The 16,094-nt window shown below is 35.9% G+C and overlaps 1 protein-coding gene and 1 long non-coding RNA gene across 3 annotated transcripts in view; one reads left to right on the top strand and one right to left on the bottom strand.

Annotated features, from left to right (window-relative positions):
* SCN9A (sodium voltage-gated channel alpha subunit 9) overlaps positions 1-16,094 on the top strand; it is a 168,541-nt gene that overhangs the window by 118,634 nt on the left and 33,813 nt on the right. Inside the window, exon 18 of the mRNA XM_059394112.1 lies at positions 12,489-12,609. Coding sequence (XP_059250095.1) covers positions 12,489-12,609 — 121 coding nt within the window. The remainder of the gene's footprint in view (positions 1-12,488; positions 12,610-16,094) is intronic.
* LOC132013803 (uncharacterized) overlaps positions 1-16,094 on the bottom strand; it is a 113,562-nt gene that overhangs the window by 65,052 nt on the left and 32,416 nt on the right. The window contains exon 2 of one of the 2 annotated variants that reach the window (XR_009403107.1): positions 15,852-15,951. The exons of the other annotated variant lie outside the window; for it this stretch is intronic. This is a non-coding gene — a long non-coding RNA (uncharacterized LOC132013803). The remainder of the gene's footprint in view (positions 1-15,851; positions 15,952-16,094) is intronic. 2 annotated transcript variants of the gene reach the window in all.

Below are 16,094 nucleotides of genomic sequence, written 5' to 3'. Positions count from 1 at the left end.
CCCTGTTTGCCTTTGTTCCAATTCTTATTTACCCACTTGTTGCAATTTTCTAGCGGACCTCAGTAGAACTGTTTAAATCTTTGTTTCTAAGTTTTTAAGATACTCTTTTTTAAATTTGAATTCAATTAGCTAACATATATTACATCATTAGCATTTGATATAATGTACATTGATTCATTAGTTGCGAATAACACCCAGTGCTCATCACATCACGTGCCCTCCTTAATGCCCATCACCTGGTTACCCCACCCTGCCAACCACCTCCCTATCCACAACCCTCGGTTTGTTTCCTGGAGTCAAGAGTCTTATTGTTTGTCTCTCTCTCTGATATCTTCCCATTCAGTTTTTCCTCCCTTCCTCTATTGTCCTCTGTAAGATATTCTTTCTGATTTGACCCACTGTATCTCAGCTACTTAAATATTTTCTGCAGATGGTTCTGTGTTAGTGTACAGAGCCCTTCAATACTGCCTTATTGGTGAGTGCCACTTGACTTTTGGAGGTCCAAGAGGACACTATAGGATCTGGTGGAAAAAATCTGTAATCAGTTCAAGCTTCTTATGTGGCCAAAATCTGTTTGTTTGCTTTTATATACAAGATCTTAACCTTTTAGGCATATAAGTTGTCGTGTTATTGGATAGGAAGCACCCTGGGAAAACTGAGAACTCTCAGTGAAATAATTTGCTTTATTTTGAATTTCCATGGTGGTGGAAGATTTGACCTCATTATTTCTCCATCATCTAATGCTATATCCCACAATGACCCAGCGATGGAAGTGTTCAGTGGTTTTCCTGCTGAACAAGCACCTGTTCTCTAAAAGCCCACACTGTTTCTCTTGCAGTCATAAAGAACACTAGGAAAGGGAAACTTCTTCTTGCCTTTTCTCTGAAAAAGTGCTGGGCTTTAGTTGCCCATAATTATAATGTGAATCAAGAGTTTACTGTAACTGTTAATTACGCTGAAGTTTTTTCATAATTTAAATGGAAGTAAAATGAAAAGGCAAAGAAAATATTAATGACTTCTCCAGGATATCTTTAGTAGTTTTTAAGTAGCATTACCATTTAAAAAGAGACCAAAATTTCAGAGAGATCAGAGAAGGATTGGAGGGACTTCAAGGGCCTGGAATGCTAAATCATGTAAAGGAACTAAATGTCAATACTCCTAAGATGAAAAACACAAATGGTGATACTATAGGTAATCTCCAATTAAAAAGAAAAAAAAAAAAAAAGCTGTAGGAAGATAATATTTACATTTCTCCAAAAGATAGACAAGACCCTAACAATTGCAAGGGAGAGGAAAACGTATTTTGGTTCCAGATCAGAAAAGAATATTTAAATGCTATGTTATCCCTTAATAGAATAGTAAGTTGGAAAACATTGGCCTCTTACACAAAGCATGGTAGCGCTTTGTGGAATTCTTTAAAGGTCCTTTGATCCTTTATTCTGAACTTCACCATTTTACTCCTTTAATTATTCAGAGCCTTTCTTATGAATATCAATTGTAAATTAGACTGTAAAAATAAAAGATGGGTGATATTGATTTGAAATGAATAAAAGAAATTCTTAAGCTTACTGACATACAGTAGAGCTTAGTTTACCAGTAATGTTGCTCGTAATTTCTCTGTCCCTATATGCTCATTCCTTCCCTTTGATTTGCTTCTCCCAACTTCTTGCTGTCCTCTGTGTTTCTTTATTTTGATGCTCAGGTGAAATAATGATTCTAGGCTCTGCTCCTCAAAGAATATGTTTTGTTGTATGTAGCAAGCAGTATTATAGTATATATTTTAAATGTAACATCTTTGGAATATTTTCAACACCAACCATCCCCTTTGAATAAGGAGTTTTCCACAATGCTGCTGTAGGCTTGATGTTTTTTGGCTTTTAAATGCCAGATTATCAAATTATTAGACAGGTATATTTCATACTTCTTGAAATAAGAAATGACCAACTAGCATTAACTACCATCCACACTATCGTGAACTAGGCTTATGATGTAGATGCCTATTTCGGGATATGTCAATAATAAATTTGTAAGCTACCAGCTTAAGACAGTTTCTCATATGACACCTATATTTGACAATCTGTACTCATAGTCATTGTTGTAGAAAACACACCTTCCAGGTAACCAAAAGAAGAACCATGAAGAATTTTTTAAAAAGTTTAATTTGATCATATTTTTTAACGTTACACGTTCTTATTTAAATTCTAGTTAGTTAACATGTAGTGTAATATTAGTTTCAGCAGTTGAATTTAGTGATTCATCACTTACATATAAAAGCCAGTGCTCATTATGGTTTACCTCCCTCTCTCTTCTTCTTCTTCTTCTTTTTTTTAATTTACTGCTATGTTCATCTATTTCATTTCTTTAATTTGGCATATGAGTGAAATCATATGGTACTTGCCATTCTTTGACTTATTTTGCTTAGCATAATATACTAGTTCCAACCATGTCATTGCAAATGGCAAGATTTCATTCTTTTTATGGCTGAGTAATATTCCATTTTATCTATATCACATCTTCTTTATCCATTCATCAGCCAATGGTTATTTGGGCTCTTTGCACAATTTGGCTATTATTGATAATGCTGCTATAAAGTATGGGTCCCTTTGAATCAATATTTTTATACCCTTTGGGTAAATACCTAGTAGTACAATATCTGGGCCATAGGGTAGTTCGATTTTTAAGTTTCTGAGGAACCTCCATACTATTTTCCAGGATGGCTGCACCAGTTTGCATTCCCACCTATAGAATAAGAGGGTTCCCCCTTCACCACATGCATGCCAGCATCAGCTGTTTTCTCTGTTGTTAATTTTAACCATTCTGACAGGTTGAGGTGATATCTCATTGTAGTTTTGATTTGTATTGTCCTGACGATGAGTGATGTTGAGCTTCTTTCCGTGTATCTGTTAGCCATATAAATGCCTTCTTCGGAAAAACATCTATTCATGTCTTCTGCCCATTTCTTAACTGAATTGTTTGATTTGGGGGTGTCAAGTTTGATAAGTTCATTATAGGTTTTGGATACTACCCCTTTATCAGATGTCATTTGCAAATATCTCTTCCCATTCTGTAGGTTGCCTTTTAGTTTTATTGATTGTTTCCTTTGCTGCCAGAAGCTTTTTATCTTGATGAAGTCCCAATAGTTCATTTTTGCTTTTGTTTCCCTTGTCTCTAGAGAAGTGTCTAGTAAGAAATTGCTATGGCTAAATTCGAAGAATGTTCTTCTCAATGATTTGATGGTTTCCTGTCTCACATTTAGGTGTTTTTCTTCCATTTTGAATTTATTTTTGTGTATGGTATAAGAAAGTGGTCCAGTTCCATTTTTCTGCATGTAGCTGTCTAGTTTTTCCAACACCATTTGAAGAGAATTTTTCTGTTGGATATCATTTCCTGCTTTGTCAAAGATTAATTGACCGTATAGTTGTGAGTGCACTTCAGGATTTCTCTTCTATTTCATTGATCTATGTGTCTGCTTTTGTGCCGGTACCATCCTGTCTTGATCACTTGATCACTATGGCTTGGTAATACATCTTGAAGTCCAGAATTGTGATGCCTCCAGCTTTGTGTTTCTTTTTCAAGATTTCTGTGGGTATTGGGGATCTTTTATGGTTCCATATAAATTTTAGGATTGTTTGCTCTGTGAAAAATGCTGGTGGTATTTTGATGGGGATTGCATTAAATGTGTAGATTGCTTAGGTTAGTGTAGACATTTTAACGTTTGTTCTTCCAATTCATGAGCATGGAATGTTTTCCATTTGGTTGTGTCATCTTCAATTTCTTTCATCAGTGTTCTGTAGTTTTCAGAGTACAGATCTTTTACCTCTTTGGTTAGTTTTGTTCTCAGATATCGAATGGTTTTGGTGCAGTTATGAATGAGATCAACTCCTTAATTTCTCTTTTTGCTGCTCCATTAATGGTGTAGAGAAAAGTAACAGCTTTCTGTACATTGATTTTGTATTCTGTGACTTTACTGAATTTGTAGTATCAGTTCTAGCAACTTTTTGGTGAAATCTTTTGGGTTTTCTACATAGAATAGTGAAAGTTTGACCTTTTCCTTGCCAATTTGGATGCCTGTTATATCTTTTTGTTGTCTGATTGCTAGGGCTAAGACTTCCAGGACTATGTTAAATAACAATAGTGAGAGTGGATATCCCTGTCTTCTTCTTGACCATAGCTTGGTTTTTCTCCATTGAGGATGATATTACCTTGGATCTTTCATATATGGCCTTTATGATATTAAGGTATGTTCCCACTATCCCTACTCTGTTAAGGGTTTTTATCAAGAATATATGCTGTACTTTGACAAATGCTTTTTCTACCTCTATTGAGAATATTATATGGTTCTTATCTTCTCTTTTAGTAATGTGGTGTATCACGTTGATTGGTTTGCAAATATTGAACCATTCTTGCAGCCCAGGAATAAATCCTACCTGGTTGTGTGAATGATTCTTTTAATGTAAATTTGTATTTGATTTGCTAGTATCTTGTTGAGAATTTTTGCATCCATGTTCATGAGGGATACTGGCCTGTAATTCTCCTTTTTAGTACGGTCTTGTCTGGTTTTGGAATCAAAGTAATGCTGAGCTCATAGAATGAGTTTGGAAGTCTTCTTTCCATTTCTACTTTTTGGAGTAGTTTGAAAAGAATTAGGTATTAACTCCTCTTTACGTGTTTGGTAGGATTCCCCTGGGAAGCCATCTGACCCTGGACTTTTATTTTTGTTAGGAGATTTTTGATTATTGATTCCATTTCTTTGCTGGTTATCAGACTGTTCAAATTTTCTATTTCTTTCTGTTTCAGTTTTCAGAGTTTATATTTCTAGAAATGCATCCATTTCTTCCAGATTGCCTAATTCGTTGACATACAGTTTTTCATAATATTCTCTTATAATTGTATTTCTGTGATTGACTGTAATCTCTCCACTCTCATTTGTGTTTGTTTGGGTCCTTTCTCCTTTTTTTTGATGTGCCTGGCTAGGAGTTCGTCAATTTTATTAATTCTTTCAAAGAACCAGCTCCTAGTTTCATTGATCTCTTCTACTGTTTTTTGTGTTTGTTTGTTTCTATTCCATTTCTTTCTCTCTCTCTTTTTTTTAAGATTATATTTATTTACTTGACACAGAGAAAGAGAGAGAGAGATCACAAGTAGGCAGAGCAGCAGGCAAAAAGAGGGGGGAAGCAGTCTTCCTGCTAAGCAAAGAGCCTGTTGTGGGGCTTGATCCCAGGACCCTGAGATCATGACCTGAGCTGATGACCTGAGCCAAAGACAGAGGCCTAACCCACTGAGCCACCCAGGTGGCCCTATTTCATTTATTTCTGCTCTAATCTTTATTATTTCCCTTCTGCTGGCTTTAGGCTTCATTTGCTGTTCCTTTCCTTGCTCTTTTAGGGTAAGGTTAGGTTGTGCATATGAAACTTCTTCCTTCTCGAATTAGGCCTGTATTGCTATATACTTTCCTCTTAAGACTGCTTTGGTTGCACCCCAAAGATTTTGGAACATCATGTTGCTATTTTCATTTGCTTTCACGTATTTTTAAATTTCTTTTTTAATTTTCTGGTTGGCCCATTCAGTCTTAAGTAGGATGTTCTTTAACCGCCATGTATTTGTGGTCTTTCCAAATTTTTTCTTGTGGTTGACTTCAAGTTTCATAGCATTGTAGTCTGAAAATATGCATGGTATGATCTTGAGACCTGATTTGTGACCCAGTATATGATCTTCTCTGGAGAACATTCCATATGCACTCAAAAAGAATGTGTATTCTGCTGCTTTAGAATGAAGTGTTCTGAATATATTCTTAAGTCCACCTGTCCAGCATGTCATTCAAAGCCTTGTTGATTTCTGCTAAGATGATCTATCCAATGCTGTGAGTAGGGTATTAAAGTCCCCTACTATTATTGTATTGCTATCAGCGAGTTTCTTTGTGTTTGTTCTTGCTTTAACTATTTGGGTGCTCCCAAGTTGGGGGCATACATATTTATAATTGTTAGATCCTCTTATTGGATAGAGCTCTTTATTATGATATAGTTCCCTTCTTCATCTCTTGTTACAGTCTTTGGTTTAAAATATAGCTTGTCTGATACATGTATAGCTATTTGGCATTCTTTTGACATATATTAGCATGATAAATGGTTCTCCATCCATTCATTTCCAATCTGCAGCTGTCTTTAGGTTGAAAATGAGCCTCTTGTGGGCAGCATATAGATGAGTCTTGTTTTCTTTTCTTTCCTTTTTTTTTTAATCCATTCTGATACCCTATGACTTTTGATTCAAGCATTTAGTCCATTTACATTCAGAGTGATTATAGGTATATGTGAATTTAGTACCATTGTATTACCTGTTAAGTTGTTGTTTCTTGAGATTTTTCTCTGTTCTTTTCTAGTCTTTGTCACTTTTGGTCTTCCTTTCCCACTCAGAGGGTCCTCTTTAATACTTCCTGTAGGGATGGTTTAGTGATAACAAACTCCTTTAGTTTTTGTTTGTTTATGAAACTTTTATCTCTGCTTCTCTTCTGAATGATAACATGCTGGATAGAGTATTCTTGGCTATATATTTTTCCTATTCAACACATTGACTCTATCATGCTACATCTGCTGGCCTGTCAAGTTTCTGTGGTTAGGTCTGCTGCTAACTTTATTTGTCTTCCCTTATAAGTTAGGGATTTCATTTCCATTGCTGCTTTTAGAATTTTTTACTTATCTCTGTGTTTTGTAAATTTTACTGTGGTATGTCATGGTTTTGGCCTGTTTTTGTTAATTTTGATGGGAATTCTTGTGCCTCCCACATTTGATGTCTGTTTCCTTCCCCAGATTAGGGGAGTTTTCAGCTATAATTTAGTCAAATAAACCTTTTCCCTTTTTCCCCATCTTCTCTTTCTGGGACTCCTATGATCTGATACTTTCTGGAATCACTGAGTTCTGTAAGTCTACATTCATAATCCAGTATTTCTCTTTTCCTCTTATTTTCAGCTGCATTACTTTCAGTAATTTTATTTTCTGTATCATTTATTTGTTCCTCTTGTTCTTCCATCCTTGTTCTCATTACTTCCAGTTGGTTTGCTTCTCAGTTGTAGCATTTTTTTTTTCCCCAGCCTGGCTAGTTTTTAGGTCTTTTATCTCAGCACTAAGGGACTCTCTGATGTCTTCTATGCTTTAGTATCATTATGATTGTTGTTTTAAAATATGTGTCAGGCATATTATTTATATCTGTTTTGGTTAGGTCCCTGGCTATGAGCTTTTCTTCTTCTTTCTTTTGGGATGAATTCCTTTATCTTGGCATTTGTCTAGGTCTCTGTCTTCTGTGTATTAGTGTGTCCTGCTCCTGAGAGTAATGGCTTTATGAAAAAGAGATCATATACTGTCCAGAGCCTGGCACTTTAGAAGGTATTTCTGTTGTATGCTGTGTGCACTCTCCTGTGTTCTGGCTGTCTTTGCCTCAGGTCAGTCTTCTGCAGAGTTACTTCTTGCCTTGAGTGGGGAGTGTTTGGATCTTGTCCAGTGTGTGGTGAGTTTTAAATTGGTGTGCTTTGGTCTGCTTGTTAAAATAGGCCAGATCCAGGGCACCCGGGTGGCTCAGTGGGTTAAGCCTCTGTCTTTGACTCAGGTCATGATCTCAAGGTCCTGGGATCGAGCCCCGCATCTGGCTCTCTGCTCAGCAGAGAGCCTGCTCCCCAGCCCCCACCTGTCACTGGACCTACTTGTGATCTCTAATAAATAAAATCTTTAAAAAGAAAAAAAAAAAAAAGGATTAAAGAAGAGGCCAGATCCTCTTTCCACTAGAGCCAAAGCTTTGCAGCACTCTATGGTCAGTAGACTTGGTACATGCAGGGGTTTGTGCTGGTCTTCTGGAAGAGGGACCTGCTGCTCTCGTTCTCAGACACACTTAACCCTAGTAAAGAAGCACCTACAGAATGGATGGAAGCAGAGGTTGATGTAAGTGGTTCGGGCCTCCACTGTCGGTGCTGTTATGCTCACTGAAGTTAGTGCATGCTGATGGGCAGGGGTGAAAAATGGTACCAACCCTCTCCCTCATCATGCAGAGGGGAGTTCATGGCCACCACTGTCCATGAAGCTCTCACAGAAGAGTGAACGATCTCCCCTCATGTGTCCTAGACTTCCCTCAGTTCCCCGTGCTTCACCCTGTCTGTATCCATGCTCCCTTTCCTCCCAGCAATGCAGTGCATCTGTGTTTTATGTTGGCTGAGTTTCAAAACTCCACACTTTAGGGAACTGCACTGGTCTGCACAGATCTGCACTGGTCCTCTGGCGAAGGGTCTTGCCGTACTGAGGCTGGTGCCAGTTTTTCTCAGAGGAGTGGTTGCAGTAACACACAGGAGGCTGGAGTTTAGAGTAAAGCAAAACAAAAAGCCAGCCTCCAGTTTAGCTACCCTCAGCAGGTGTCTCCACCCCTATGCTAAGGAATGGGAGCACAGTGACACCCACCAGCTCTTTTTTCCCCTGAGAGGTAACGCCACCTTTCCCAGATACACACTAAGCAGGGGAAACTGTCTCTTCTAGTGCATCCCAGGCAATCCTCACATCACACCCTGTGCTCCCAGGCTCCTGTCCTCCTTCACCACAGGAGCACTGCTGGGCCCACCAGACTCCACACTGACCACAGTGCAGACTTCTAACACTAGGTTTTGAGCTCCACTGGCCAAAAAAACTTACGATAAACAGCCCTTCTTGTTTTCCCAGTCACTGATTTTGGGGAGGCATTTTTCTTGTATGGTCCCCTTTGCGCTGCTCTCTCTGTCTCTCTCCCTCTGTCTTTTTTTCTGTCCACTCTCTGTGATCATGACTTCCTCCCCTCTGTAGCACCTGTGATCCTTCTCTTCCCCAAATCACATCCCCTCACTTCCCACCTTCCATGCTGTAGTCTCCTCTTAGGTGTGCGGTTTGTTCTCTCAGTCCTCATAGCAATTTCCTGGATGTTCAGAATGATTTGATACTTATCTAGCTGTGTTCAAGGGACAAGGCAAACATTAAGTTCCTACTGCTTCACCATCTTAATTTGATATTTTCAGTCATTGAAAGGGGCTTCTGAGATAGCTGTTGTTTATAAGCAAGATTAGAATGTTCCAAATTACTTCAGTGTTTTATGGATGCACAGTGAAGAATATGGAAAGATAAATATGTGTGTGTGAGGGTGTATGTGTGTGTGTATACACACTGTGTATATACTAGATGCTTCAAGGTGATAGAATCAGGGAGTGAGTAAAAAGGACTTTTTTTTTTTACCATATATTATTTATACATTTAAATTTTCTAATCAAGTATGTAAAGTTTATCTAAAGCAAAGAAAGACAAAATTTTAAATAGTACCTATAGGCAATACCACATTATTAAATAAAAAAGTAGGAATGCTGTGTATAGCATATTCCTATTCTTAATGCTAATGAGTTTACATCTATGATATTGTGTTTATAGCCTGTTTATGTAGGCTGTCAAAGGTAAAAAAATTATCTTTGCTGCCATGCAAAAAAGTAAGAGACAAAAGGTATATTTCCCTTTTCTTAAAAATAAAATCCATGCAAAAATTATAAAATAGCATGTTTGTAATATTGAAAGGGAAATTTTTATACTAAAGTATTTATTTTACTGGTTTTAATGTACTATAATAATTCTTCAATTTCCAAAATTATAAGAAAGGAAACTAAATTACAAGTGACTAAGTTTATAGATATGAAATTAATCATATAATTATGTAAAATGATTCTAATGATTGACATGATCTTCTCTGTGTACTAAACAAGAAAATAAGAAAATTTAATAGTTAAATATAGCAGCACCTGCTATGAGAATAAAATGCATTACCCTTTAAGAGAAAGTTTTATTATAGATGTTAGCCTTTCTACTTAAAGGCATCCTTTTGGACCTTGTTAAAAAAAACTTCCACTTCAGTAAATTTTAAATTTAAAGGTTGACAAGATTAGAATTAAACTGTCTACATCACTATGGCATGCACATAAATGCATAAATGTTTAATATATACAGTCCAAAAATAACTACTTTTTGACTACTTCATTCATTCCCAGGAAAACATGGAATTTCTAAAAACATTTTAAACTTGAATTTCTAAAAAGCCATAGCAATTTAGTGTATGATGCAAACTATCGTTCATATAAAATATTTTAGTAATGTCTGTTCTGATGAGGAATCCTCTTGAATAAGTATTATTTATGATATAAAATTTGAGCCAAACTTTGAATTTAATTGACAAAAAATTGCCATAAAAGCTATGAATATAAAAGGTTTCAGACTGACAAAAGACACGTTGTAAAATCATCTTAATTTTGTTTATAAATTAACTTGGCATATCTTTGTTAATGATCAGTGAGAAAACCAAATATGAAGTTGAAGACGTTTTCATTAATTTGGCCCAAGTAGGCATTTTGAAGATTAGAATCATTTTATTTAAAAATTGTGGCCACCTTAGAGAAAACCATGAGAACTATTTGCTAGTTGTCAGTATTTTGGCTGCTAGCAGGAAAGTGCTTTGCATTCTTTCTCTCAGCTGTTTCTCCCACTGCTCTGCCTCAAAACCCAGGGCAATAATCAATTTTTCACATTTGAAGGACTTAGTGTCATCACAGAATCATAGTACCTTTTCTTTCAATTCCCTGGTTATAGTCCACATTCAGCTGAGAAGTCAAGAATTGAGGGCATCAAATAATTGTAGTTTTTTAGATATTACTCAAAATTAGTTTTTGTGGTAATTGGCACAGTAGGCTGCATTAGTAATTATACATTTCCCCATTGTTTCTTGGAGTAATGTATATTTTAAAACCTTAGATATATTCAGACTTATAATTAATTTCTATTTCCTTTATTTTTCTATTTTCCATTTTTTTTTTTTAGATAAGAAAGTTTTATTGTACTGCAAGGTCAAAATTACAGTATTTAACCTAAAGCAATGTAGTCTTTTTAAAAATTTTTGATTTAATTTAATTATTTAAAGTCATTTTAGATGAATTCATTCAATATGTCTGCTTTTTAAATGAAATTTCACAATGATACTGTTCATAACTGATACTATTATTAAACTCTTTGACCTGGTGGGAGTAATGCCCCAATGGCAGTAGATTATAAGTATTAGAGTATTCATAATTCTTTACTGTCTTTATAAAGAACTTTACTTACATCATTCCTTATGTACAATAATGTATCAATGTCTTTTTTACTAATATTGAATAATGTGTCATAATAATAGCACTGAGAATGTGGTACTCATAATGAATACTTTAACCTTCCCAGTAAATCTCTAAAAATTAATTTCAGATTAGGCCTATGATATTAATGCAGATTAATAGATTAAGATATCAATTTAATGGAAACGAGTATTTCCCTACCTTTAACACTTGTATTTGTGGGACTATTCTAAAAAAATAGTAAAGCTGTAATCTTAATAAGGGAAGCATGTGCTATAATAACTACTAGTTTCAATATTCACATGTCGTTTAGCAAATGAGAATGAAAATGAACTCTTCCATTGATGTCCTGCTCTACCCCTTATAAAGCAATATTAGGAAAAATTGACAGAGTTTTGCTACAATTGCTGTATGTATTTTTTCTAAAAATTTCTGTGTATGTGTATGTTTGTAAACATCATGTTTGATCATAAATTTCTGGGTGGGAAAAACTTGTGTTATGATCAATTATATGATCATAATGACAATGAATTCATTCCTGTCATGTGTGAGTCTGCCATGTTTAATTTCGTTGAATATTTGTTTCAGAGTTTGCATGTGGTTCTCACTTTGGTAGCCACTGTTTTTTGGCAGTATAGAAAATACTTTATGATCTTTTCAACTGTATCCTGAAATTTTATACTAAAATGGGTGGTGTTGGATGAAATAATTACTATTGTCTTTGGCATTCTGATTCCAATATAATATTTGACTTTCTTTGGTCTTGATCAAAAGCCTTCTATCTATATCATCCTGGTACATATTCTTAAATCCAAGAGATAATAGAAAAAATATGTTTGAATTTCATCTTACTCTAATTTCTTTCTTTTTTAGAATTTTAGATATCAACAAGCTTTTCTGCCAACTGTCAGATATGATCTGTCAGTTATCAGGCATTGGCAGTTTGGCACTTGTGTTATTTCTACTAGGGTCTTGGTTGTCTGAATATAATAATTATTGGTGTACACAAATTTATATTAAACATAAAACAATAAAAATGTGGCCAATACTTTGCAAATGTTATAGTTTACAAAAATTACCTTGTGTTAATTCTGTCCAAATACTTGTCAGCATACTAAATATGATAAAATTTATTTTTCACAGGATGTGTAGATAGAAAGATCAAGCATAGATGTATTGCAAGGTTACCTGACCTCAATATGTGTTTATACGTTTTTATGGCCATCATACTGTTAATCTTTTTTCACAACACTTTGCATGACTTTGATTATTAAATATGGCTTGAATATAAGATTTGAATAACCTCTAAATGAACTATCTGGTGGGGTGGTGAATTTCTTTTTAGAGATTGAACCGGTCGAGTTCCTCTGAGTGCAGCACAGTTGATAACCCTCTGCCAGGAGAAGGAGAAGAAGCGGAGGCTGAACCTGTAAATTCAGATGAGCCAGAGGCCTGTTTTACTGATGGTAAGAGAAAAATCAAGAGGTTGGTTAGCCATCCATTTATTGGTATTTGGGGTTTTATCTTCTATCAATGTCTGTAGCTCAGACATCTATTTCTGTTATTTGACTCTTAAATGTCTTTACCCCTGACCTCACACTTGAATTCCAGATATGCCTATAATTCCCCATTGGTCATCTCCACTGGTTGCCTTTAAATATGTCAAGTATAATAAGTTTTTAAAAAAGCTTTAGTGAGTTCTCCCCTATAAAATCCACGGCTTCTTCTGATCTTTGTCTCATTTAGTAACATCATGATCTATCCTGTCTCTCAAGCTAAAGACTTGGGGTCAGCCCTGACCTCTTCTTTCCTAGCCCCACACTGATTACAGAAACTGCAAGTTGATCAGAAGCTCTGGGGCAGGGCCAGCACCCTCCCAGGGATTCTGATGCACACTAGAAGCTGAGAACCATTGGTCTATAGGATAAAACCCCAAGTGCTTAACATAGCACGTTAAAGCCTTTGCACTTCAGTCTATTCTTTTCTAACAGTACCTCCTTTGATTCCTTTTCACTTCCTGACTTACTGACTTACTACTTCTGGAATGTTTCAGAAATTTTAGTCGAAGTAGTAACTTTGAACTTGACCTGTGGAAGTGTACAGTATTTTCTAATTGAATATGGTATCATTCAAGTAAAAACACAAATCTATACTAGAGTTGCAGTGTAATATGATAACGTAGACCACAAGTTTTGAAGCCTGATAAACTTGAGTTCTAACTAGTCTACTGCTAACTCTGTGAGACCCTGAGCACACTTTAAAATCTTATATCTTAGATGCCTGGTCTGTAAATCAGGTATAACAACCGCATCTGAACCATAGGGATATCCAGGAGATTGAATGAGATAACACAAACAGTTCTTAACATTCTTCTTTTCCTTTTTTTTTTTTTTTACTTTAAAAAATATTTTGTCAACAATTCTATGGAGAAGCTATGATAGAATAGTGTTGATGCTAATGACTTACTATGTCTTACTCTCAGCATCAGTATTTTTTGTAGAAATCATTACCTTGCATTCATCCTCTATAATTTTTCTCAACCAGCCTCCTCTAGCACTCATGCGGTAAACCAAATGCCTGTCAAATAAAGATATCTCCAAACTAAAATGGGCGCATGAATTTTCTTTGGATACAAAGCTAAATTCCATTTTATGTGAGAAACAAACAAGTATGAGATCCGATTGATAGAAATTTTGTGAAATTTGTGAAAATTGTGAAAAAATTGTGAAAGTTTGCTGAAATTAATACCATGAACAAAACACATAGTTTCCTTTAGAAGTGTTCATATTAAAGGCATTGAAGAATTTCATCAAGTGTTGCCTATTTCTCACTAAATTGATTAGCACCATTAAATTTGTGCAGATGCTACCAAGATGTCCTCTACCCAATTTATGAATGACTCCGACTTAAAATTCTAGGATAACTAGAAAGAAGTTGGGTTTATCAAGCAGATTATGGCCTCAAATAAGAAAAGGACTTTAGAAAAACTTAAACCTCCTGCAGAAAGAATTAATGCTAAGGTATTGTAATCTGCAGGTGCTATCTTATGAGCTTAAACTACATAAAAAGTTTATTTTAATCCTACAAAGCACTAATGATAATATTTTTGTGATTCCTTTGAGGTTATGCATAATTTCTAAATTGAGCCTACTGTATAGGAGATAGTATAGAAACATATTTTCAGATGTATTTGGCCTTGACTGCTGAAAATTTACTGTGAGCCAAAGTTTCAGTTACACAAGGCAAATACGTTCTGGAGAGCTAGCGTACACCAATATGACTATACTTAACAATCCTATATTGTACACTTGAGATCCTCTAAGAGGGTAGATCTCAAATGATCTCACCACACACACAGGGAAGAGATTGGTAACTGTGTGAGAAGATGGGCTATGTTAATTAGCTTGATTGTGGTGATTATTTTACAATGGATACATAATATCAAATTATCAATTTGTATACCTAAAATATTTACAGTTTTTAATTCTCAGTTATACCTCAGTAAAACAGAGGATGTGGAGGGAGAAAGGGCAGAATAAACCTACAAAGACAGAAGTGAAGCCAGTAGCTACTTCTAGAGGGTACAGATTGGGAAAGGATATGGGGTGCTTTCCAGGTGCTTAAAATGTTATATCATGACCTACCTATTGGATGAGTGTATCAATTTATATATTTATAATTAGTATACTATACTAAATACATGCTCTACCTTAATAAGAACTTAGATAAACAAATACATAATTTGGAGAAAAAAAGACAAGAACATTTATGAGGAAACACACATCTGTGAGTCCTATCACTTTGAGCAGCTGTGCTCCATTGGAAACTCTATACTCAGGGGACCTGCTGGGCTAAGAGGCTCACCCTGATAAATCAAACAGGAGAGCCAATTTGCTAAGCCTCTCACCCTTTATCCACTTAATCATTCTTTCATCCAATTAGCAAATAATCATTAAACACCTTCTGTATTTCAAGCCCAGGCTACAGCACCAGAGAGAGAGCAATGAATAAAACACTGTCCCTTGCCCAAATACATACATAAACATTTAGTAGGTCAGATAAGTGATACATGCTATGGAGAAGTGAAAAGAAAAGGGGAATATAGTAGTTAAAGGGTAGGATGCTCCTATCATGTAAGTAGAGTGGTCAAGAAGGCCTCTCCAAAAAGGTAGCATTTATCAAAGACCTGTAAAAAAATTGAAGTGGACCTTGCAAATGTAGGAGGGGGGAGTATTTTAGGCAAAGTAATGAAGGCACATACCCCTAGGTGGAGATATGCATGATATTTGAGGAAAGTTAAGGGGTGAGTATAGAGATTGAGAGATGGCAAGAGTGGTAGAAGTTGAGGTCAGAGATGTAGTAGAGGCCAGAACACAGGAGCTTTTAAGGACATTATAAGGACCTCATTTAAAAAGTCTCAACATGCCATTTTAAGAGTAAATGGGTGGATAGCAAGGACAGATACTGGGAGACTTCTTGGATGTTCCTGCAGTAATCCACATGAAAATAAGAGGTTTTGAGTATATTTTGAAGTTAGAGCTAAAGGAATGTGCTGATGGTTTGGATGTCAGGTCCAATGTGAAAATGGGAAAGAAGAGTCAACGACGACTCCAAGTTCGGGGCCTAAGAAACTGGGAGAGGTCTTCCACAGAAAGACTTCCAACGCTTGGGCTTGTTCGGATGGGAAATTGAGAACTCATTCACTTACATTGGAAATGACTCTCACCAGTTTGTGATAGGTCTGCAAGAGCTGAGCTAGAACCAATGGCAGTTTAGAGCAGCGTTTGGCCTCCAGAGATTTTTGTTGCCTGGAAGACAGCAGAAAAATCACAAGAAGTATGAGAGTTACATCAGAGGATTGGGTTTTCAATGAAGATGAACGCCAAAATGATATTGTTCATTGTCTCACATCCATTAATCCTTTTCAGTTTCATAACTGTCACTACTAATT

This window comes from Mustela nigripes, chromosome 3 (assembly GCF_022355385.1).
Source record: "Mustela nigripes isolate SB6536 chromosome 3, MUSNIG.SB6536, whole genome shotgun sequence".
Taxonomy (NCBI): domain Eukaryota; kingdom Metazoa; phylum Chordata; class Mammalia; order Carnivora; family Mustelidae; genus Mustela; species Mustela nigripes.
Note: the sequence above shows the minus strand (reverse complement) of the source record. Positions and strands in the feature narration are given on the sequence as shown.